Source organism: Salvelinus fontinalis, chromosome 16 (assembly GCF_029448725.1).
Source record: "Salvelinus fontinalis isolate EN_2023a chromosome 16, ASM2944872v1, whole genome shotgun sequence".
In the NCBI taxonomy this organism is placed as follows: Eukaryota; Metazoa; Chordata; class Actinopteri; order Salmoniformes; family Salmonidae; genus Salvelinus; species Salvelinus fontinalis.
This window is the reverse complement of record NC_074680.1, coordinates 13,785,297-13,810,603: the sequence shown is the minus strand read 5'-3', so window position 1 is coordinate 13,810,603 and position 25,307 is coordinate 13,785,297. Positions and strand designations below refer to the sequence as shown.

The 25,307-nt window shown below is 45.3% G+C and overlaps 1 protein-coding gene across 3 annotated transcripts in view; it reads left to right on the top strand.

The window, feature by feature from the left end:
- Window positions 1-21,692, top strand: part of LOC129812675 (peroxidasin) — a 90,033-nt gene extending 68,341 nt beyond the window's left edge. For 2 of the 3 annotated variants that reach the window (XM_055864438.1, XM_055864437.1), the window contains 12 exons: window positions 834-946; window positions 1,367-1,523; window positions 2,212-2,320; window positions 3,624-3,781; window positions 4,990-5,996; window positions 6,171-6,667; window positions 6,772-6,906; window positions 7,059-7,267; window positions 16,820-16,934; window positions 17,115-17,247; window positions 18,258-18,371; window positions 18,957-21,692. In XM_055864438.1, coding sequence (XP_055720413.1) covers window positions 834-946; window positions 1,367-1,523; window positions 2,212-2,320; window positions 3,624-3,781; window positions 4,990-5,996; window positions 6,171-6,667; window positions 6,772-6,906; window positions 7,059-7,267; window positions 16,820-16,934; window positions 17,115-17,247; window positions 18,258-18,371; window positions 18,957-19,127 — 2,918 coding nt within the window. In that variant the 3' untranslated portion in view covers window positions 19,128-21,692. The remainder of the gene's footprint in view (window positions 1-833; window positions 947-1,366; window positions 1,524-2,211; window positions 2,321-3,623; window positions 3,782-4,989; window positions 5,997-6,170; window positions 6,668-6,771; window positions 6,907-7,058; window positions 7,268-16,819; window positions 16,935-17,114; window positions 17,248-18,257; window positions 18,372-18,956) is intronic. The other variant, XR_008753042.1, reaches the window with a different exon arrangement.
- The last annotated feature ends 3,615 nt before the right edge of the window (window positions 21,693-25,307 follow it).

Here is a 25,307-nt window from a genome sequence, read left to right as displayed (position 1 = left end):
GTTAACATGCAGAAAAGCACATGTTATATAATGGCCTACAACACTGTAAAGCATTTACACACAACCCCAAGACAACCCTCTGGGAGACGCACACAAGCAGATACAGACACAGGAAGAGACATACTGTAAGCAGACAGGGAGAAAGATGGCTCGTTGGCTACATTGACGTACATATATATGTTGCCTGACATGATAGGGTGTGTTCAGAACGTTATAGTGTTTCCTATAGTGTTTCCTAGCCTAGACTTTCCTAGTCTACTTGGATAGCTTGGGAACAATTCATCTGCTTTAAACCTCAGGATTCCTCGGAGTTTAGAGGTCTTTCCTCAAACTGGGAATGGTATCTTCCTATGACCAGGTGGCTAGCCGCAGGGGTTACACAGCCGCCATTGGGGAGTTAGAATTTTTACTGGGAAGAGGAAAATCACCTCCCCAGCTGTGTGTGAGAGAGATCAGTGGTCTAATCCATGTTCACAGGGACACACTGAGTAGACTGTCCATGCCTTGGATGCGAGTTGACCTTTGAGTGTTGTGTGTGAATGAAAAACTTCCGCTGGCCCCTGTTAATGTAATTAGAACAGAGATTTAATAGGACGTGGAATATGTGAGGAAAAAATAGTGTGTGTCTGTTTGTGTGCTTGCTGGCGTGTGCTTGCATCTGTCAGTGTGTGTGCGAGTGTGTGCGTGCGTGCGCGCGCATGCTAGCGTGTTTTGACATGCTGAGAACATTTGGAGGATAAAGTGTTTTCTCACTGCGTTGGGATTGATTGCACTGCACTGTGCGCTGCTGCGAGCGTTGATGTAGTCATTAACACATGTTTCTGAATCATCAGTAACGCCTGTTTTCACAAATGCTCCAAGGGACGTGACTGTGGAGTCTGGCACGGACGTCCAGATTCCCTGCAGAGCTCAGGGACAGCCCGAGCCTGTCCTCACCTGGAACAAGGTTAGACACCTGGTCACCTGGTCACCGTTTACTAGTCACCACGGCAACATTGTGGTCCCACCGCCGTGGCAACGAGGCTAGCATAGTCAGGGGCCTGGGGGAGAGGAGGGATGGGGAAAGGGAAGGGTGAGAAGGGCAGTCTGCTCAGATCAGGAAATGGTTGTTAGATACTTTCTCAATGTAATTATATGTGTATGTAAAATGTTATTTTGTACAGCCTAGAATATCACAGCCTATTGTAAAACGTAGCCATGTAGCCCAAACTGATTTGATAGACTCCTTATAACCCAACCCAGTCAGGCCTGACACTCCCCTACTGTGAGCCTTTATGGCAATGTTGTTCCCTGTTTGACCCCATAACCCCACACTAGTCCGCACCTCCTTACCTTTCAACTCCCGTCTCTCCCGGCAACTCTACAGGACGGCATCCAGGTGACGGAAAGTGGAAAGTTCCACATCGCCCCTGAGGGCTTCCTGGAGGTCAAGGATGTGGGTCTAGCCGATGGCGGACGCTACGAGTGTGTCGCCCGGAACCCCATTGGCTACCAGTCCGCTACCATGGTGCTCACCGTCCTAGGTAAGACATATCTAGAGTATGCTAAGCTATGCTAACACTAGTTGTGGAGAACTATAGGCTCTGCAAGCTTTGGTTCCAGCCCTGCTCTAACCCACCTGATTCAGATTTGTTTTTGCTGGGCTAGACCTAAAGCCTTCACACACCCTACCACTCGCCAAGCCAAGGCTTTGTGATGGCTGTTCTGCAGTTGTTGTAACATGTAACACCATGGGTTGGGCCTACTCCTCAGCTCTAGCCCCAGTGTTGCTTATTTGCCATGGCCTGCCTACGTGCTGTCTTGTGGCAGATGCGAGCTTGCGTGCTGCCAGTGAACTGTGACCATAATAGGTTGATGTTGGACAGGTCTGCAGCCCACATGTCAGACACTCAATGTTTTACATGGCACGCTATAGAACTACACTAGAGTCTGCCAGAAATGTGTTCTGTTCTCTCCAGTCTTCAAGGTTGCGATACACATGTACAGAAGCGCCCAGCCCTATATGGGGCAATCACCCAGTTAACTTGCTGTCCAGGGAGAGGATTTTAAAACCTTTAGTTGAACTCATGTTACCTCATGCTTTTGTGACCCATGACACACTGGAGGACATATGCAATTGAAACATCTGATCATTCTATCATTCTATCGTTTTATTATCGGTATTAGTTCATTTTTAAACTGGTTGTGACAGCAGTGCCTCTCTGTTTGCAGTGCCTCCAGTGAGTAGGCAAGGGGACACCTTTGTGACCTCGTCTATTGAAGAGGCCATCCGCAACGTGGACAGTGCCATCGAATCCACCAGGAGGCATCTATTTGATGGGTAAGTCAAATGCCTTTTTTTAGTCCGAAGGTTGGAATCAAACTTATGATACTGAGCTTTGTTGCGTTATCATTCCTGAACTGATGATGTGTTTAACAGGAGCATGTTTCCACACATGCACACACACAGACAGACAGACAGACAGACAGACAGACAGACAGACAGACAGACAGACAGACAGACAGACAGACAGACAGACAGACAGACAGACACACACACACACACACACACACACACACACACACACACACACACACACACACACACACACACATAGCCAGCTAGCTGGGGATTTCCATCTCTGTTCTAATGATAAGCCCAGGAAGAGAAGCTGCCTCTGGGCCCACAGAGCTCAGTGAGTTCTATGTCACATGTCCTTGTGCTCTGTGACTCTGGCTGGCACGTCCAGGGATCCTTTGAAGGCTGTTTACCAAAAGGATGACTAGCATATCAAACATTTTTGATTTGGATGCTTTAAATACTACATATTTCTTTTAAGAGTTGTTATTAAGGAGGAAACGGGAATGTGCTTTGCTTCATTGGCCATGTGTGCCTCTAAACGATAGCCATTTGTTTTGATTTGGGGTTAGATGTGACACCTGTAGAGGAAGCACATGGTATTGCCCTGCCTGGCTTGGACTGACCCAAGGCATGTGTGCGCTTGGTTGCGTGCATCTGTGTGTGTGTGTGTGTTTGTGTGTCCGTGCATACGTGCCATGGTTTATGAAGGCTGCGTTCAAAGCACCTCACAAATAACGATGCAGTCATTGGGATGGTATGAAAGAAATATGATGCCCATATAAGGAAGTAAAAGCAGGTTTATTCACACACCTACACTTGAGATGGATTATGAGATCAGCTAGCTAGTGTTTAGTTTTTTCACTCCCACCCGTTTGTTATCGGTGAGGAGAATGTGCGTGTTGAGAGGAGTTTTATTGGCTTGTCTGAAGTCTTTCATCTGCTCATGTCATTTGGATCAGGAAGGATGTTTTCACCGTTCACTCCTGTTAGACAGATTAGAGTTGTTTTCCCTGGCAAGAAGAAAGAAGGGATGTCAACATTTCCATCTCTCTTTGTCTCTATCCTAAAGACTTGCAGTCGCAGGATACACAGGAATCAGCATATGACAAACAGGTCATAAATAATAACTCTGTAAAACTATAATTGAAGCATTACTGTAAACAGACTTTTATTTGTTCTCCATTGTGAGTGATACTGTAATAATCTCTCTCTCTCTCTCTCTCTCTCTCTCTCTCTCTCTCTCTCTCTCTCTCTCTCTCCATCTCTCTCCATCTCAATGTAGAAATCCTCGTACCCCTGGCGAGTTGCTCGCCCTATTCCGTTACCCCAGGGACCCCTACACGGTGGAGCAGGCTCGGGCGGGGGAGATCTTCGAGCAGACCCTGCTCCTCATCCAGAACCACGTCAACCAAGGCCTCATGGTCGACACCAATGGCACAGGTAAGACAACAGACATAGCCTTATGGAATTAAGATGACCGTCTCTGTGCTACTTTAGCTTGATTCTGAAAACATCCCTGGATGTAGATAAATGTGTTAGACATCTACATTACATGTTCTTCTCTTTCTGACCCGGGGCCAGTGAGATAACCACTGAGCAGTTGACTGGATGGTCATAAAGTATTTTACTACCCATGCGTCATCCTGCATAATGGCAGCCGAATGTGGTCAGTTGCCACGGGTGAAAGCCATCCCAGATTTGGCAGGTCCAGATGAGGTGTCCAATGACCCAAACAAGGAGACTGGTCCTCCATATTAAGGATTTATGGTACATAAAATGCTCATGTTAATGTGGCTAAGGTTTAACAGCCATGCAGGCTCAATAGACCAGTTGTATGAGTTAGTGGAGAACACTGTCTGACATAAGGCCCTGTGGTGCTACAGGCATCAGATGAGAGAGACAGAGAGACAGAGAGACAGAGAGACAGAGAGAGAGAGAGAGAGAGAGAGAGAGAGAGAGAGAGAGAGAGAGAGAGAGAGAGAGAGAGAGAGAGAGAGAGAGAGAGAGAGAGAGAGAGAGAGAGAGAGAGAGAGAGAGAGAGAGAGAGAGAGAGAGAGAGAGAGAGAGAGAGAGAGAGAGAGAGAGAGGCAGGCACAGTGATTTCACTGGTTATGACAACAGTCAAGTGTTCATTGTTACACTGGCCCCTAACTTTTGCCCATCAGCAAAAACAATGTAGCCTGTTTGGTTTATGTCTATGTGACCTGGCACACCCCCAGCACTGCTACCCTGCAGGTTGTGTATGGCTGGATCGATTCTGTGAGTGACCAGAGAGGTGGGATTTTGTGGGCGATGGGAGGGGTGGTGGTGGGTGTTGCTGTTTGCTCCGCTAGCTGACTGCTGACAGGAAGTCTCACTTTTCCCCATTGATTTGAGCTACACAAGGCTCCCCTCACACACACACACACACACACACACACACACTGGAGCTGGAGCTCTGGCATGTCCCAGCGAGTCAGGACATGTCAGAGGAAAACTCCAGTCTGTGCCCTCAGGATGCAGGTTTAGATTGCCAGGGCAAACATTAATAGCCTACATGCTGCAATCAGCAGTCTCCTCTGTTAGTTGGAACTATAACGTTAATGTAGCAGTGTAGTACACAGCCTTATAACCTGACTAAAACCTATTTTCCCTGCCTCCGTCCCCAGCGTTCCGCTACAATGACCTGGTGTCCCCTCACTTCCTGGATGTGATCGCCAACCTATCAGGCTGCACGGCCCACCGCCGCTTCAACAACTGTTCTGACATCTGCTTCCACCAGAAGTACCGCAGCCACGACGGCACCTGCAACAACCTGCAGCACCCCATGTGGGGCGCCTCCCTCACCGCCTTCCAGCGCCTCCTCAAGTCGGTCTACGACAACGGCTTCAACCTACCACGCGGCGCCAGTGGCCGGCAGCAGCACGGCCATGCCCTGCCCCTGCCCCGCCTCGTCTCCACCACCATGATCGGCACGGAGACCATCACCCCGGACGACCGCTACACCCACATGCTGATGCAGTGGGGGCAGTTCCTGGACCACGATCTGGATTCCACCGTTGCCGCCCTCAGCCAGTCACGTTTCTCCGACGGCCAGCTGTGCACTGACGTGTGCACCAACGACGCCCCCTGCTTCCCCATCCAGTTCCCCCCGGGGGACCCTCGGCAGGCGCGCAGCGGAGCACGCTGCATGTTCTTCGTACGCTCCAGCCCCGTCTGCGGCAGCGGTATGACGTCCCTCCTCATGAACAGCGTGTTTCCACGGGAACAGATCAACCAGCTGACGTCATACATCGACGCGTCCAACGTGTACGGCAGCTCACGCCACGAGTCGGAGGAGGTCCGCGACCTGGCCAGTCAGAGGGGACTGCTGAGGCAGGGCATCGTCCAACGCTCTGGGAAGCCCCTGCTACCCTTCGCCACGGGGCCCCCGACAGAGTGTATGAGGGATGAGAACGAGAGCCCCATCCCCTGCTTTCTGGCCGGAGACCACAGGGCCAACGAGCAGCTGGGTCTGACATCCATGCACACAGTGTGGTTCAGGGAACACAACCGCGTGGCTACAGAGCTGCTCCGACTCAACCCACACTGGGACGGCGACACCATCTACCACGAAGCAAGGAAGATAGTTGGCGCACAGATGCAGCACATCACCTACAACCACTGGCTGCCCAAGGTGAGAACCTGCACTTCTCTCTCTCATAATATAAATCTACTTCTTTCTCATACTCTAACATAGGGTTTTGTGAAAGGTCTTCAGATTGATGAAGGGTACTGTGTCTGTAAGTAATTAAAAGTATGATGTTGACTGTAATATTGATGATGATGATGATTTCACCCCCTCCCTCAGGTCCTGGGTGACGCTGGGATGAAGCTGATTGGTGACTACCGCGGCTACAACCCCAACGTCAACGCCGGCATCCTCAACGCCTTCGCCACGGCCGCCTTCCGTTTCGGACACACCCTCATCAACCCCATCCTGTATCGGTTGGATGAGAACTTCCAGCCCATCCCCCAGGGCCACATCTCCCTACACCGTGCCTTCTTCTCTCCCTTCCGCATCGTCAACGAAGGGGGCATCGACCCCCTGCTGCGGGGCCTGTTCGGCGTGGCGGGGAAGATGCGCGTGTCGACCCAGCTGTTGAACACGGAGCTGACGGAGAGGCTGTTCTCCATGGCCCACTCCGTGGCACTGGACCTGGCCGCCATGAACATCCAGAGAGGAAGGGATCACGGGATACCGCCTTACAACGACTACCGGACCTTCTGTAACCTGACCTCAGCACAGAGCTTTGATGACCTGAAGAACGAGATCAAGAACCCCCATGTCAGGGAGAAGCTACAGAGGTATGTTAGCTATGAGGCTTTCAGGAAACTCACCCCTGGATAAATCAAGGTTAAATTACTGATTTACCTTATCAAAAACAATCTGTATTTTTCTCTGTCTCCAGGCTATACGGCACTCCCCTGAACATCGACCTGTTCCCTGCTCTGATGGCTGAGGACCTAGTTCCTGGGAGCCGGCTGGGGCCCACCCTTATGTGTCTGCTGGCTGCCCAGTTCAAACGACTCAGAGACGGGGACCGGTGAGCTCACATCCCCTCAGCTACCAATTCTAGTCAAATTAATTTTTTTACTCCCTTCCAGTAGGATGAGATAGTTACAGAAGGGTAGCCCTTGTATTTATGGTGTGTTTACATTTAACTAGTGTAACCTTCCCTCCTCCTGGTGCTACCAGGTTTTGGTATGAAAACCCAGGTGTGTTCACCCCGGCCCAGCTGACCCAGCTGAAGCAGGCGTCTCTGACAAGGGTGCTGTGTGACAACGGTGACAACATCACCCGTATCCAGCAGGACGTGTTCAACGTGGCAGAGCTGCCCCACGGATATGGCAGCTGTGATGACATCCCCAACATTGACTTGCGCATGTGGCAGGACTGCTGCGAAGGTGGGTGACATGGAATATAAAACACATTATTCACGTTGATGCTGTGTCTTGAAGGACTCCTTCTTCCCTAGATAGTCCACTACATTTTGTCATAGACATAAGCTGTGTTCGAATACTCATAGTAACCGCACTACCATACTATTTGTGACGTGAATTGTGACGTGAACGCTTTTTCAGTTCTGCCCACAAATGTTCTATAGGATTGAGGTCAGGGCTTGGCCACTCCAATGGTCACTCCAATACCTTGACTTTGTTGTCCTTAAGCCATTTTGCCACAACTTTGGAAGTGTGCTTGGGGTCATTGTCCATTTGGAAGACCCATTTGCGACCGAGCTTTAACTTCCTGACTGATGTCTTGAGATGTTGCTTCAATATATCCACATAATTTTCCTTCCTTATGATGCCATCTATTTTGTGAAGTGCACCAGTCCCTCCTGCATCAAAGCACCCCCACAACATGATGCTGCCACCCCCGTGCTTCACGGTTGAGATGGTGTTCCTCGGCTTGCAAGCCTCCCCCTTTTTCCTCCAAACATAACGATGGTCATTATGACCAAACAGTTTTATTTTTGTTTCATCAGACCAGAGGACATTTCTCCAAAAAGTACGATCTTTGTCTCCATGTGCAGTTGCAAATCGTAGTCTGGCTTTTTATGGCGGTTTTGGAGCAGTGGCTTCTTCCTTGCTGAGCGGCCTTTCAGGTTATGTCGATATAGGACTCGTTTTACTGTGGATATAGATACTTTTGTACCTTTGCTGTTGTTCCGGGAATGATTTTCAGTTTTCGCACCAAAGTACGTTCATCTTTAGGAGACAGAACGCATCTCCTTCCTGAGCGGTATGACGGCTGCGTGGTCCCATGGTGTTTATACTTGCGTACTATTGTTTGTACAGATGAACGTGGTAACTTAAGGCGTTTGGGAATTGCTCCCAAGGATGAACCAGACTTGTGGAGGTCTAAAATGTTAAGGTCTTGGCTGATTTCTTTTGATTTTCCCATGATGTCAAGCAAAGAGGCACTGAGTTTGAAGGAAGACCTTGAAATACATCCACAGGTACACCTCCAATTGACTCAAATGATGTCAATTAGCCTATCAGAAGCTTCTAAAGCCATGACATAATTTTCTGGAATTTTCCAAGCTGTTTAAAGGCACAGTCAACTTAGTGTATGTAAACTTCTGACCCACTGGAATTGTGATACAGTGAATTATAAGTGAAATCATTTGTCTGTAAACAATTGTTGGAAAAATGAATTGCGTCATGCACAAAGTAGATGTCCTAACCGACTTGACAAAACTATAGTTTGTTTTAACAAGACATTTGTGGAGTGGTTGAAAAACTAGTTTTAATGACTCCAAGCTCAGTGTATGTATACTTACGACTTCAATTGTAGTCAGTATGCCAAAAGTTCCCAGATGTCATACTAAATTCCCCAAAATATGAATTATACGCGCAGAGGACACTTTTTCCGTACTTTAGGGCCCATAATGCAATTCTTCAGGAAATGGGCGTGGCTTCACATCATTTTCAGATTTGAAGAAAATGGTGGAAAATATGTAGCTGAAGTACAAAAGAGTGGATACAAATTAATTGCTTTAACTAATTATGACAAATGTTAAGAAGATGTTGAGCAATGTAGTAAAGTAATGACTTTTCGAATAAGTTACCTTACACGTTATGTTGGCTGACAAATTGTTAGGTACGTTGTCCTTATGAACCACATAGCATATCATTACAGCAGTTGGCTACTTCTGCATCAAACTTGCCAGTATATTAACTATAGGCTAACTAACTACCCAACATTTATTCGATTTTTCCCATCATTCTTAACTTAGCTAAATGGTATAGTCATTGTGCGTTCTCAATGGACATTCGAGTGCTTTCGTAAATTCACTCGATTTCAGAGCACTTTCGTCTGAGTGTACCAGAGTGCAGAATAATGAATTTACGAGCGTTTAAAACACCCGTTGAATTTGGCCGGTGTCAGTAAACGTTGGCAAAAAAGGGTAATTAAAGTGTTGCCAGCAGCACAGTTACAGTCACCAATGCTCTGGATAACATGAAAACTGCCTAACCAGCTCTGCTAGGGCGAGTAAGATGGTCAGAGTGGTTCATTTGTACCTGGAAGTAGCTAGCAAGCTAACCAACGTTAACTTGTAAAGTCAGAACGCTCAAATCAACACTACTCCTCGGCTTGAGCGTCCAGTGTGCCCTCCGACAGCGAAACGCTCGGAATTTACATACTGACAATCTGACAACGCTCTGAATTTACGAGCGCACTCTGGCACTACAGATTGAATTTAAGAACACACCCGAAGTCGTAAAATATCTAAGTAGTCATTTGTTATGCTAACTAGCTAGCACAAGGTTGCATAGTGATAGGTTTGGTTTCTGAGCTTTTTATATTATTAATCATCAGGTATAATAGAGACATGAGGGGTGCCATAATGAAGCTTGGGAGAGGCTGAGTGCAGAGGAAATGATCACATGTAGCAGTACTGATAAGGGGAGGAACCGTTTAAGGCCCAGATCACTCAGCTCCCTGCGTAGCAATAATGATGCAATGTTTAGTGATAACGAGGAGACTCCACCCAAAGTGAGGTATGTATACTACCACGGATGAAACCATGTTTTTGTCTAATGCAGCTGAATTGACCCTCTGAGCAGAATAAACGTGGTTTAAATCTTTCATAGTATCCGTTGAGTTTGTACTCTGAAAATCAGATCCTAACGATAGCAACAGCATCAATTTCCGGTAGACAGGCGACGAGCTAGTAGGCTCAACTGAAAGGATACTGTTAGTTTACAGTATACTTAAATTAACTAATAGTATATGATATACTGTATGTAGTATATACTCATTAACTATGTAGTATACAGTATGTTAGTATGGGTATTTCGAACACAGCTCTAGTGTAATGTCTTTCTATGTGGCTTTGTTCCAGTGTAGCGATCTGTGGGAATTGGGAGTCTCTGGGCTCGGTTGTGTTGATGCTGTGTTACACACTTGTGGACTGTGGCAAATAAAGAACACCACCAAGACTGGTACTCAGGGCTACACAGTGTCAATGTTCGGACGTTTAGTTCTGTGGAATGTGTAGTCAGAAGCAGCAGGACAAGGGTCCAGTTCTCTGTCATGTTGTGCTAACATTCGATTAGGAGGCACCTGATTGGGCTTTGTGTGTAATCATTGGTCAGTACCCCACAGTGTTTTAAACAGCATTTACAAACGTTTGACTTTGTGCATTTGTCTGACAGTGCTATCTGTATGACTGCTGTCATGTGAAAACATCAAGCAAGATAAGATAGTGAAGAGATGAAATAATTAACATGTCTCCAGGCTTCATCTTCTTACAGTGAAACTGGGCATTGACTAGGGCAGGGCTTTGAATTGATGAGTGGCTCAAATGTACCTTTAATCAACATTAGAGTAAATGCAATGGGTTATTTAGCTGATTTTTGGTAGTGTTTGTCTTGAGAGATGAAGAGAATCAGCTACCTCTTCTGTTGTACCCTATTACCATCTGACCCCAGAACTGCTGTTACATAGGCAGGATTTTTTTGTGATATTACCGTGTGATTGTAGGGGCTAGAGATTATATTGAGAGTTAAAGCCCTGATGTTGTTCATTCTATCCTAGGATTTCATTTACTAACCCAGCAGGATACAATGGGATGACAGTAGGTACACGTTTCAGAGCTTTCAGTGGGAGTTTGTCTCGCTTCATCCACATTGTTTGGTTAACGTGTCGTCAGATGTACGAGCAGCGCAGCCAATTCACCAATTTACTGAATTTGCCAAAGCATGCGGTAGTAGTGTCTGGGGTGCAGAAGAGGTTTTCATATTTGGAGAGCAGCTGAATGTTCCCTCCAACGAACCCCTGAGTGGATGACTCTGAGCATCTTATTCTGGGTGGCTGGGTGAGAATACAGGACTTCTGTGAGCAGTAGGCTATTACACATAATAAGCTATTTACTCACTACTGTGAGACACACTCCAGTCGCCGTGCATTTTCCTTTGGATCATTTGAATATGTTGGATGAAGGCATGAGTTGCACTGAGTTAAAAAAACATTTGTATTCAGGTGGATACTATGGTGTGCTGGTCCCGTGTGGCTCAGTTGGTAAAGCATGGTGCTTGCAATGCCAGGGTTGTTGGTTCAATTCCCACAGGGGACATGTTCACAAAATGTATCCACTCACTACTGTAAATGGCTCTGGAAAAGAGTGTCTGTTAAATGACAAAGAATGTTAATGTGGGGAATGTTTCACCCCACTCTTCCTCCACCCTTTGGTAAATCACATTGTATTGGTCACAGGCGCCGAATACCGTAAATGGCCATTCCCATTAATGTAGAGTTAAAAAGTAAGAAAAATATTTGCAAAAAAGTAAGGAAGTAGTAACGCAATAAAAGAACAATAGCGAGGCTAGATACAAGAAGAAACAATACAGAGCCAGTGTGCAGGGGTACCAGGTAGTTGAGGTAAATTAGGTAATAGAGCATGTACATGTAGGTAGGCAATCAGGATAGATAATAAACAGAGTAGGAAGTGTGTGTGTGCTTGTGTGTGCTTGTGTGTGTGTGTGTGTGTGTGTGTGTGTGTGTGTGTGTGTGTGTGTGTGTGTGTGTGTGTGTGTGTGTGTGTCATCAATATGTGTGCGTGTGTGTGTGTGTGTGTGTGAGCGTATGTAGTGTGTGTGTGTGTGTGGCGTCAATATGTGTGTGTGGCGTCAGTGTGTGTGTGTGTGTGTGTGTGTGTGGCGCCAATATGTGTGTGTGTGTTAGCGTGTGTGTGTTAGCGTGTGTCTTTTGGAGTGTCAGTGTTGTATCTGTGAGTGTGTGGATAGAGTCTAGTGAGTGTGCATTGAGTCAGTGCAAAAAAAGAACAACAAAAACTTTTTTACAAAATGGGGTCAATGTAAATAGTCCAGGTAGCCAGTTGATTAACTGCTCTCTTATGGCTTGCGGGTGGAAGCTGTTCTTTTAGTCTCAAACTCTAGTACCGCTTGCCGTGCGGTAGCAGAGAGAACAGTCTATGACTTGTATGGCTGGAGTCTTTGACAATTTTTAGGGCCTTCCTCTAACACCGCCTGGGGTAGAGGTCCTGGATGGCAGGGAGTTCGGCCCCAGTGATCTACACTATATATACGAAATAATGTGTACATTCGGCTATTTCACATTTACATAAGTATTCTGACCATTCACTCAGTACTTTGTTGAAGCACCTTTGGCAGCGATTACAGCCTCCAGTCTTCTTGAGTTTGACGCAACAAGCTTGGCACACCTGTATTTGGGGAGTTTCTCCGATTCTTCTCTGCAGATCCTCTCGAGCTCTGTCAGGTTGGATGGGGAGTGTCACTGAACAGTTATTTTCAGGTCTCCAGAGATGTTTGATTTGGTTCAAGTCTGGGCTCTGGCTGGGCCAGTCAAGGACATTCAAAGACTTATCCCAAAGCCACTCCTGCGTTGTCTTGGATGTGTGCTTAGGGTCGTTGTCCTGTTGGAAGGTGAATTTTCTTTCCTCCAGATGTGACGCTTGACATTCAGGCCAAAGAGTTCAATCTTGGTTCCATCAGACCAGAGAATCTTGTTTCTCATGGTCTGAGAGTCTTTAGGTGCCTTTTGGGAAACTCCAAGTGGGCTGTCATGTGACTTTTACTAAGGAGTGGCTTCCGTCTGGCCACTCTACCATAAAGGCCTGATTGGTGGAGTACTGGAATGGAAGAAGTTGGAACCACCAAGAATCTTCCTAGAGCTGGTCGCCCAGAAAAACTGAGCAATCGGGGGAGAAGGGCCTTGGTCAGAGAGGTGACCAAGAACCCAATGGTCACTCTGACAGAGCTCCAGAGTTCTCTGTGGAGATGGGAGAAGCTTCCAGAAGGACAACCATTAAGAATGATGGAGGTCACTGTGTTCTTGGGGACCTTCAATGTTGCAGAAATGTTTTAGTAGCCTTCCCCAGATATGTGCCTCCACAATCCTGTTTCGGAGCTCTACAGACAATTCCTTTGACCTCATGGCTTGGTTTTTACTCTGACATGCACTGTCAACTGTGGGACCTTATATAGACAGGTGTGCCTTTCCAAATCCTGTCCAATCAATTGAATTTACCACAGGTGGACTCCAATCAAGTTGTAGAAACATCTCAAGGATGATCAGTGGAAACAGGATGCACCTGAGCTCAATTTCAAATCTCATAGCAAAGGGTCTGAATACTTATCTAAATAAAGTATTTCAGTTTTTTTATTTTAATACATTTGCTAATATTTTAAAAACCTGTCGTCCGTCCGTCCCCCCCAAAAAGGAACTCAGTCCAGCTTTCAAATTACTCTTGAAAGTTGTAATAGTAGAATGCACAAGGTGCAATTTTGAAATTGGGTAGTACATCATCAGTTTTCCTCTTGTTAGTCATTGCAGACCTTAGAGAGCTACAGTATAACTTGTCAGAAATGTCCAGAGCAACTGTCAGCTCAGGGTTTTTTGCCAGGTTTTTTAGCCCATAGATTTTGTTCTAATGTTTGAGTCACTCAAATATCATATGAATATAAATTAAACATGGCAAAATGTATAGAATTACAAGACAATTAGCTTTAAAACTGCAACATTTTCTCTGCACACCATGACAAAATGTGTAGAATTACAGGAAATAAGGGGATGTTCCCCAATGCTGGAAGGGGGGCCTGAGTGAAAAAGTTTGGGAACCACTGCAATAGAGATTGCGTCATTTGTGGATCTGTTGGGGCGGTATGTGAATTGGAGTGGGTCCAGGATTTCTGGGATGATGGTATTAATGTGAGCCATGAATAGCCTAAAAGCCTTTAATGGCTACAGATGTGAGTGCTACGGGGCGGTAGTCATTTAGACAGGTTTGGTTTGTTGTTGGTTTGCTTGAAACATGTAGACTGTAAAATGATAATTCATCAAGTAATCGTGAAATGATCAAATGTCAGAAATCAAGTCAAGAATGCCATTATGACTGTATCAAATCAGCATTGGACAACAGCCAACTAGTTTAATCAGTTCTTGCTATGAGCTCAGATTATTCCCCTTGAGAATTTAAGAGCCAGACCTAATGATTTTGGGATGAAATATATGACTCTGGTTTAATAAAGGGCACTCTGTGTCTCTTATCCTTAGATGATTGTTTTCCTTTGTTCTCTTGGATCTGACCCGGGATTCATTTAGCCTTCACAAATGAACATGTGAAAAGACGAGCTAATAAACAGTGAATATCCTGTCAGTGGAGAGGGTCAGACTTGGATCAGAGGAGAAGAGGACAGAGTAAATGCATTTTCACAATAAGCACTTGTCTTTCAAATACATTGCTACAGTTGTTAGTTTGCGAACTAGTGATATTATCATAGACATGGTATCATTCAAAAGACCTCTAAATAAGACATGGTGTCAATAACAAGATACAACTAACTGAAACAAGCCACCTATGATTCCCCACATGGCAGCTTCCTGTCATTGTTGCTAGCTATCTGATCAGACAAAACAATGTTTTGTCACTCATTTTGTGGCACAGAGTCAATGTGGATTACTCTACACGCAGCCAGAGTCAGTAGCCGCAGCATCGCCCAACATCTAAATCTAAACAGATTTGCTAGTGAAACACACACTTGGCACTCTGATTGGACCAACAAACTGTCAATCAGCACAGGATCTGGTGCAACGCAAACGTCAAATTGCAGGGAGAGAGGATTGCCATAATAAATAAATATGCAGCTCCAAAATATTTGGTGATCAAGAATATGAACTGTTTACTCTGCAAGCCCACTAGCAATGGGGCAACAATTACTAGCTTTGGCCTACTGGTCTTTTGGTATGTAACAATTGCTTGAAATTGATTATATACTTAAAAGCTTCATATTTGGAATTTGTTATTAAAATTAATTATTACTTTGGTGAAGATGTACCATAGGCACGGCTCTTCACTTGCGCTCTCCAAACTCACGCCAGTGGAGTTATTTTTAGATTTTGTTGAACTGTTTGATATTGCTTTCACACGTTTAAATGCATAGGCCCTATGTGGTAAATCTATGTTATATAATGCTACAGTAATTGCTATCATGTCATCATTCCATCCCGTACCATTTATTGCAACAGGTAGACATTTCTGTTTCATGTTTGATAGGTCTACAATACATTTTCATTTAGCCATCCATTTGTTACCATGCTCTGAGTGGGCTCGACGTTTATAGTGCACATGAACGTTCGCAAGACTCATGAGGTAGAAGTTCTGTTTATTTCATTCAATGTAACATTTCCTGTATTCATATTTCCCTGATTATGTCGGAGTTCCATGTGTCTGTGTCCTATGTTCTAGACGATGTTGCTATAGTAGCCCCCGCGCCTCAGTGTGCATAGACATAGGCTATGTGGCCTGCGCTCCACGCTTTGGAGTCAGAACGTTGAATAAGAGAACATTATTGTTCCATGTATGCATGGTGTTGAAATATCATTAGCACTCAGTAAGTCGGATTAAAGACAAATGTACCATTGTAACAATGGATGTGGAAATTGCCTTTTATATTGTAGAATCAGTTTATTCGTTGTAATTGCCAATTGGGTAATTGTATGGTCCTGGGGGCCAAAGTAAGGCTGTATACTCTCCCCCTCTACCTGTGTCCGTTCAGATAGGACAGGTTAAGCCTGACACAGAGGTTATTTATTTTGGGCTATTGCCCGTGTATATCCGTGAATATTTAGTAAATCTACTTGTATATTTTGGATAACATGACACTTTCACCATTGGATCACCAAGACCTGGAAATAAATCTACACTTAGCACTTCAACCTGCCCTGCCTTCTGCTGATTACAGGCCCTTACTACAGCTACAAGGTCTATATTTTACAATTACATAATCCAAAGGTGTTGAGGACAAAATAATGAAAAGGGCTGTCTGGTAGCCTCAATAAATAGACAAAGATTTGTAGTTGAAGTCATTGCACGTATATATATTTTTTTACTGGACTTGAAAACTTCTGACTGGACTTGACTTGCTGTTAGAATGCACGACTTGGACTTGACTCCAGTCTTGAACTGTTCTACTTGGGACTCCACTTGAGACTCGGACCTTGTCCCACCTCTGCGGCCTTCTACCCCTGCGATGCGAGCTTAACATTTTTGTGACTTTGTTAGGCAACCCGTCTATAAGGTGTGTATGTGTTTGAGGGCTGGTGAGACGAGTGTATTATCTGTTCTGGGACCAGTCTGAATGGCCGTGTGTGGAAGGGTGGCCTCTCATTAGCCCTGCTCTCAGATCAGCTCTTTGAAGTGTGATGAAAGGGGACTGGCAGATGAAGTGTTGTGTATTCAGGGAAGATTCCCCCACCTACCACCCACCACACTGTACTAAGGTGTGAGTGAGAGACTATAAGCAGAGACACTTCAGCTACCACCCTTACCAGCATCAGTGATCACATCACTGCTAAGACTGCACAGTGCATGGGCCCTGGGCTTTAACGCATTGGTCTTTATGCAGTCTGAGTTTCCTGATATGCCCCGTTGTCTAAATTGTGAGTTGTTGTACCCCCCCATCCCCCAGACTGCAGGACCAAGGGTCAGTTCAACGCCCTGTCCTACCATTTCAGAGGGCGCAGGTCAGTGGATCAGAGCTCTGCAGAGAAGAAGCCTGCCAACAGCATACAGCAGAACATCAGGTAACTACTAATGCTACTTGTTTGGTACCTTGTCGTTCTCTGACTACATTAAGTTCCTTGGATGTGATAACCATTCTGCGTCATAGCTAACAACTGTGGTGACTAAAACCATTATAACTTACAAAGTGATGCTATAATAAGGTTGTGCTGAATTTTGGGATGTGTTTTCGTACATTCCAGCCCAGCTGAAGACGCTGCTGAAAATCTTGTGAATGTCACCCTCACCTCACAACAAAGCACTGAACCCTCGCTGAATGACTTCCAAGACTTTGTCGTAGACATGCAGAAGACAATCACAAGTTTACGAAAGCAGGTGAGAGCAGTTGTATACTGCACACAGGCTACATCAGCTGGGTTTGTTCCTCACAACTTGAGTGTTACCCCAATTTCTTTCTGGCTGCTCAGCACACATTCAAATAGCAACAACAGGTATTTTTGGGGTAGTGATTTGAGTGCTTATTTCCCTCCTTCCTTTACACTGCAAATCCAGACATGTTCAGCTCAGGCTCTTACAGGTAGAACCCATACAGAACCGTGTAGAATCCAGACACTGTTCCAATATTATTATTAGCCTATTTTCAATATCCCCAGATTGAATGTGATATGCTGCCTGAGGGTAGATGATCATATAGCATGTAGCACACTGGGGTGGGATGAAGGGGAACTAACGGTGCTGTAGGCTAACATGGCTTTGATTAAGTCCTCAGCGGTATAGAGGATTTAAACAGACTGGGCCCTGAGTCCCAGCTTTGGCCCCTCTGTGTGCTGCCTAGGTCTTTCAATGCTACGGGAGGGGTATTAATTGTAAGTCGATGGTTAAATAAATCTAGGTTGTTCGCGTGACTCGTATTACAGGAAAGACGTGGGCTGTGTGTGTGTACATATGTGTATATGTGCTTTGTGTGGCGCTCTGCTCTTCAGTTAGCTGAGAAAGATGGCATCACGGGCCTCATGGGGTGCATTACTAAAGCAGTAAGGCCAGAGGAGGTGTGGTATATGGCCAATATAGCACGGCTAAGGGCTGTTCTTAGGGATGACGCAATGCGGAGTGCCTGGACACAGCCTTTAGTCGTGGTATAGTCTCCATATATCAGAAACCCCTGAGGAGCGTTATTGCTATTATAAACTGGTTACCAACGTAATTGGATCTGTAAAACTAAATGTTTTGTTATAGCCGTGGTATATGGTCTGATATACCATGGCTTTCAGCCAATCAGAATTCAGAACTCAAACCACCTAGTTTATAAAATAGTCTAACCTGGCTCTCCATACCTCCTTCTCTTCATCTCCATTTACCCTTCCTGTCCCTGTCTGTCTGTGCAGATTAAACGACTAGAAGCTCGTCTGAGTAAGACAGACTGCACTGATGCGGCGGGTCGTGAGCGATCGGACGGAGAGAGGTGGAAGAATGATCCATGTTCCACATGCGAGTGCAAAGTATGTACACACACACACACACATACTGTATGTGTCCATACAGACCACACACACAAGTGCACACTACACACAGACTTGCACAACCACAGTCTATTCACCACCCACTCCTCAACAGGCACACAGTGCGATGTGTACAGTATATTCACTTTTCACATTCACACCCAGTTTATCAGGCCTGTTTGCCATTCGGGGCCTCTTCCCACACCTTTTTACACTGTCCGGAGTTGGGCTAGCTGATTAGTTTGACAGTGCCAGCACCACTCCGCTCAGCACCATGCCAGTGCCAGAATACACCTGTCCTGTTCTGTCCTTGTCTGGCGCCATTGGCCAGCATTACATCCTCTCTCTCTACCTTTTGGCAGTACCAACCTTCTGGCACGGCAGACCCATGTACAATATGTCACCTTTCTGCTTGACCAACTCATTTGATCTCTTTATCTCCATGACTCTCTCGTCTCTCACTGTTCTAACTGTTGGCAGAGGGGAAGGTCTCTCATGCCAAACCTGACGGTCCCCCTCTCTATTTCTCTCCCTCTTTCCCTCACTCTCTCTCCCTCTATCTCTTTTTTTCTTCCCTCACTCCAGGGTGCCCAGGTGACGTGTTTGGTGGAGTCGTGTCCGCCGGTGGAGTGCCAGAGGCCTGTGAAGCTAAAAGGAGCATGCTGCCCCGTGTGTTACAACCAGGGAGAGGGAGCAGCCAGCAACAGCCATACCCAGACAGGGAAACAGGCACCGGGTAGCCACCAGCATGTATAACGTCTCAGGGGCCACCGTGTAAACACACAGAGGGAGAGACCCTGACGGTGTGCTTACTTTACAGCCACCTGCACCCAATTGCCTCGTTTTTTATTCTTTTTTTTTAACAAAAATCATAAATATTTTTTTTTATTGATTCTGATTGTCATGTCTCCATGGCCAACTAACTGCTGGAGGCTTGGTTTCAAATCCACTGGCAACGGGAGAGCAGTCACTATTAATCTGCTTCCTTCTGGAACGATGAATGGCTGGATGAATAATTGGATGGATGGACAGCTGGACAACCCCCCTTCCTGGCCCGGGGCCTCCCAAACAGGGCCTCAGATAGTCTCTGATCTGAAGTGTTACCCCACCACTGCATTTGAAGGCCCCACAAAATGGCTGAAACACATGTGTGGTGTGAAGAAGGAGGGAATGGCACTGCAGCCGCGCAGGAAGGGGAAGTAGGTCGGCCATGTTGTCTCACAAAGCTTTCTCAGGTTAGAGATGCCGAAAAAAAACTGGTGCTATTTGTCCCCTTTATCTTAACGATTTAGTCACTAAAAACGTCAAAGTATTGTTTTTGTTTTGTTTGTTTTTTAACAGTATGCAAAGCAACATATACACTCATTATGTGCCTTCTCATCTTTAAAAAAAATCGCATTTGAGATAACCTTTTTTTATTTGCTCGAAATACATTTTATGTACAAAATTACTTCCGCTTTTACAAAATGTTTATGGTGCTCTATAACATATTCTAAATACCGGTATGTATTTCTCCCTTTTGTATCACCTGCTTACATATGAAGATAATGTGAAGCCCTACAAAAACTTTTGTAATGCAAAGATGTCTACTGATTATTACCTTGTTATCACATCTGTCTCCAATGGCAACTGTTGGTGAACTAAATAACATCTGGTATTTAGATATGTTATCTCCTCAAGGCCGTGTCAACACTTTTATCAACTTGAGGGATGTTGGTTGGAACTGCGGCTTGGGGTTGGGGTTGGGTTTGAGGCGGGATGTTCTCTTTTGGCCTAACCACTTCTTACTGGAAGGCATAATGCATTTTTATCTCTCAAGATGTAATGCTTTTTTCACACTCCCATGCTGTAAAAGCAGTGAAAATCCATTTGTTACCACTGTAGAGATGTAGTAGTTTTTGTCCCAACATTTTCAGTTTGCCTAATCCCTCAGTGCCTACTGCAAACCTACCACAGCAGTATTCTCAGTCTTACACCTAGTTGTCCCATCCACCCCTCTGTCCAGCATTAACCCATACTCAAACGTAGACATTGTAGGACTGCAGCCATACCACTTTACTTTAACTATCTGGTGCTCTCATAACCAAACCCACAGCTTTTCAGCTCCAGTTTACAGAAGGACGCTCACTCACATGCATTCCTTTCCCATTCCCAAGCACTCAGTCAATATGATGTTGTAACCATTCTCCTCTGTGTGCTGGAGAGAGAGAGAGTGTGTGTGTGTGTGTGTGTGTGTGTGTGTGTGTGTGTGTGTGTGTGTGTGTGTGTGTGTGTGTGTGTGTGTGTGTGTGTGTGTGTGTGTGTGTGTGTGTGTGTGTGTGTGTGTGTGTGTGACCAATCATCCGTTTTTTTCTGACGGCTCCTCGGAGCGTCTCTTTGGTGTTAACGCGGGTGATAAACCTCGCCTGGCTCTCATCTCTTAGGTTCCTGGGAGACGATGGAGATGGATGTGACGTCATTTGGCCGGGTGTGCGAGGCGCAGACTTTGACCTCTCTGACCCCCACTTCTATCTAATGGAAGCCAGATGGGAGGGGAGGGGGAACGGGAGAGGATGCCAATCAAATATCTGGCACTGCTTTATTTCTGGAGGCTGTCTATTGTTAGTAATCAGCCAACTGAGTGTGTCCCGCTGACAGACACACACACATACAGGCCCAAATACCAGTCACTCAGCCCCTTGTGCTGGTCCACTCTGCTCAAACAGTGATTCATAGTTATCTTCTGCATTATCTTTGTGTTGTCATGGTGATGTGCTCAGAATGTCCCAGAAATCCGATACAGTATGTACAGTATGCTGGAGGTGTTTGGGGTTTCTCCAAGAATGTCAAAGCAATCATGTGATGGTGGTGGAGCCTCATAGCAATGTTGGCACATTGGTATCAAACCACATGGATATTTCCTGCTTTTGTGTTGTAGACCTATACAGTTTCATCTCCTTCGGTGTTTAACCTTTTATTTTCTCCTCCCTGTCATTGCCTTTGCGGTACCATTGTTTTTACTCCTGCTCCAGTGTGTGTGTCTGTACAGTGTGTGTGTGAATGTGTATGCGTGAACTCCCAGGGTTGGGCTCCCTTTTTATTTTCATTCTAACCCCTCATCTTAGTGGTCTCTCTTTTGTTCCCCAAACCCACCACTGTCAACGGAATGCACTGCTCTACCAGACTGAACATGCTTCACCTACACTGTCCCAACGTCAGTGGTCAAAGTGGATACCTATCTGACAATTGTATTGTAAGTTTGCCAAAGAATTGTTTGCACTGTAATGTACGCCTCTACAATAATAATAATAATAAAAATAGGCCACATTTGAAATACCACAATGTTTGTGTCTGGCCTGTTATTTCCCGAGTGGATGCTGCTTCTCCCTTTAGACTGTTTCCAAACAGTCTCCGTATGGGTAAACATGTACAATACTGCCTCGCGTAAAGAAGATTGATAATCGACTTGTAGGTCTTAAAACAGATGTGACCTGACCCAGTTTTTCCCCAATGCTCGCAATCCTGTACTCTTCTACTGTATATAGCCATTCCTCATGGTCTGTTGTGATATGGATTTTAGACTTGAATGGAGAACAAAAGTAAGTCGTGTTTAATGAATACTTGTTGTCGTGGAAACCCTATCCCCTGTGTGACTAAGGGAAATCTGTCTGTGGGTATCTGTGTTGTGGCATAGTGGAGTTAAACAGACCCAGATGTGCTGTGGGTTTACTAGTTGGAGAATGGCTGTGCTTCATTTCTCTCTAGATTGGTCTGTAGAATGATAGAAATGTTCTGTTTTGGGACCTACCAACGTCTTTGGTTACCTCATCTATAGGGACATTTGTTTTCCCTGACCAGCTTTACTCTTGTGTGGGAACGAACAATGCCTTTTGATACCTGATGTAATTATAGATTTAGTCACATCCTCATTGTAAATTGTTCCCCCTCCCTTTGTGTGGTGCACAGATGTGTTGTCAACAGACCAACAAGCATCAGAAAGCTTTGTTAACCAAACAGGAGACAGCTGGTGTTTACTGAATGACGTCTCTTCCATTGATCCTCAAACATTAGTACTGTTACGCATCATCATCATGCCATGGGTGCTTTTTGAATGTTTTTGTGAGGAAAAGCCTGTCTCAGATGTACCTCGGGTAAAAATGAACGGGATCTTTTCAACCAAAGTGTTCACTTGAAAGGACTTTTATTTTCAAGTAGGATGTCTGATGCAATGATTTATTGTAGCTCTTACGAAGATATCCCAACCATTGTCTCTGGATTATGTCTTCAGGAGTCTGTACCTGGATTACCTTCTGAAACCCTGGAACAAATAGTCCTGCATTACTGTTCAAAAGTTTGGCGTCACTTAGAAATGTCCTTGTTTTCCATGAAAACGTACATGAAATGAGTTGCAAAATTAATAGGAAATTTAGTCAAGACGTTGACAAGGTTATAAATAATGATTTTTAATTGAAATAATAATTGTGTCCTTCAAACTCTGCTTTCGTCAAAGAATCCTCCATTTGCAGCAATTACAGCCTTGCAGACCTTTGGCATTCTAGTTGTCAATATGTTGAGGTAATCTGAAGAGATTTCACCCTATGCTTCCTGAAGTATCTCCCACAAGTTGGATTGGCTTGATGGGCACTTCTTACGTACCATACGGTCAAACTCAATGGTGTTGAGATCCGGTGACTGTGCTGGCCACTCCATTGTAAACAGAATACCAGCTGACTGCTTCTTCCCTAAATAGTTATTGCATAGTTTGGAGCTGTGCTTTGGGTCATTGTCCTGTTGTAGGAGGAAATTGGCTCCAATTAAGGGCCGTCCACAGGGTATGGCATGGCGTTGCAAAATGGAGTGATTGCCTTCCTTCTTCAAGATCCCTTTTACCTTGTACAAATCACCCACTTTGCCACCAGCAAAGCACCCCCAGACCATCACATTGCCTCCACCATGCTTGACAGATGGCGCCAAGCAATCCTCTAGTATATTTTCATTTTTTTTGCGTCTCACGAATGTTCTTCTTTGTGATCCGAACACCTCAAACTTAGATTTGTTTGTCCATAACACTTTTTGCCCATCCTCCTCTGTCCAGTGTCTGTGTTATTTTGCCCATCTTAATCTTTTCTTTTTATTGGCTATCTGAGATCATATCTGAGATATGGCTTTTTCTTTGCAACTCTACCTAGAAGGCCAGCATCCCGGAGACGCCTCTTTACTGTTGACGTTGAGACTGGTGTTTAGAGGGTACTATTTAATGAAGCTGCCAGTTGAGGACTTGTGAGGCATCTGTTTCACTTGTCCTCTTGCTCAGTTGTGCACAGAGGCCTCCCACTCCTTTTTCTATTCTGGTTAGAGCCAGTTTGCGCTGTTCTGTGAAGGGAGTAGTACACAGCGTTGTACGAGATCTTTAGTTTCTTGGCAATTTCTCACATGGAATAGCCTTCATTTCTCAGAACAAGAATAGACTGACGAGTTTCAGAAGAAAGTTATTTGTTTCTGGCCATTTTGAGCCTGTAATCGAACCCAAAAATGCTGATGCTCCAGATACTCAACTAGTCTAAAGAAGGCCAGATTTATTGCTTCTTTAATCAGCACAGCAGTTTTCAGCTGTGCTAATATAATTGCAAAAGGGTTTTCTAATGATTAATTAGCCTTTTAAAATGATAAACCTGGATTAGCTAACACAACGTGCCATTGGAACACAGGAGTGATGGTTGCTGATAATGGGCCTCTGTAAGCCTATGTAGATATTCCATTAAAAATCTTCTGTTTCCAGCTACAATAGTCATATACAACATTAACAATGTCTACACCGTACATTATTTCTGATCAATTTGATGTTATTTTAAAGGACATTTCTAAGTGACCCCAAACTTTTGAACAGTAGTGTACATTGGGATTACAATTTATTCATAATGAGAAAGTAGTGAGTGAATGAAAAGTTCTCCATGATGCTGAACCATGACAGAGTATTAATCAAACAAGCTCCTGTCTTGACATGCAGCAGTCTGCTTGGTGTCCACTTCTGGCTTTTCTCTGAGGCTTGTCTGAACCGGGTGGCCCCTCTTTCTGTCTCCTCTCACTCCCTGTCTTTCTCTCCTTCTCCAATTGTCAATCTCTTTTTTTCTCTTTCCATTCCTCCTTCTTTCTCTCTATTCCTGACCGCTTGTCAGAGGGTCTTATCCTTGTCCTACCTCTGGTGGAAGCTCCTCTCGCAGTCAGAGAGACTGGAGGGAGGAATGTGAGGAAGGAAATTGGAGGTGGAAATGAGGTTTCCAGTGGCGGGCCGGATGAAAGGCCTCCTCTTCCCAGTCAGGAAAAGCTATTATCACCATAACAACATGGAATCACCACTCCACGGCCGGCCTGGGGTGACGTCTTCAGAGGTAGTCATCAGATAGGGAGAACCCTAGAGGGCATGTTGGAGGGAGGATTGGGGGTGTAGTCTTTCTCTCCCATTTCCCTTCATAGTCTATTCTTTCAGGTATCTCCCCTATTCCTTGCTTGCACTGAAGCCTCTCTCCTGGCCACTCAGCGTTGAGCGAAAGCCCAGTGTTGACTTTTGAGGGAAGCATGAGGGTGGACGTGTTGTGATTATGTAAGTGAAGAAGTGCTGTAGGTGTTCCAGGTCCTCCTCCAGTCCAGACATAGGCAGACGGTGTGAAGCAGACAGACAGACCTACAGACCCTCCCCAACATGCAGCTGCACAGACCCTGGTCTCCACTGTCTCTACTCTACTTTCTTAGTCAATACCTGGAATTTCATTTGGAAGACTCTGTTTCTGTGTTGCATTCTCTCTGGCCAAGGTGGCAGTTTCCCCCCTCCCTCCCTCTCCCCTGGAACATCAATTACATTTTCTGACAAGATGAAAGGGAGAACTCTGGGTCCTGCTGTAAGCTTCAAAGAAGTGGGGTATATGATTGGTTGTCATCCAGTGGAAGCCTTTTTCAAAA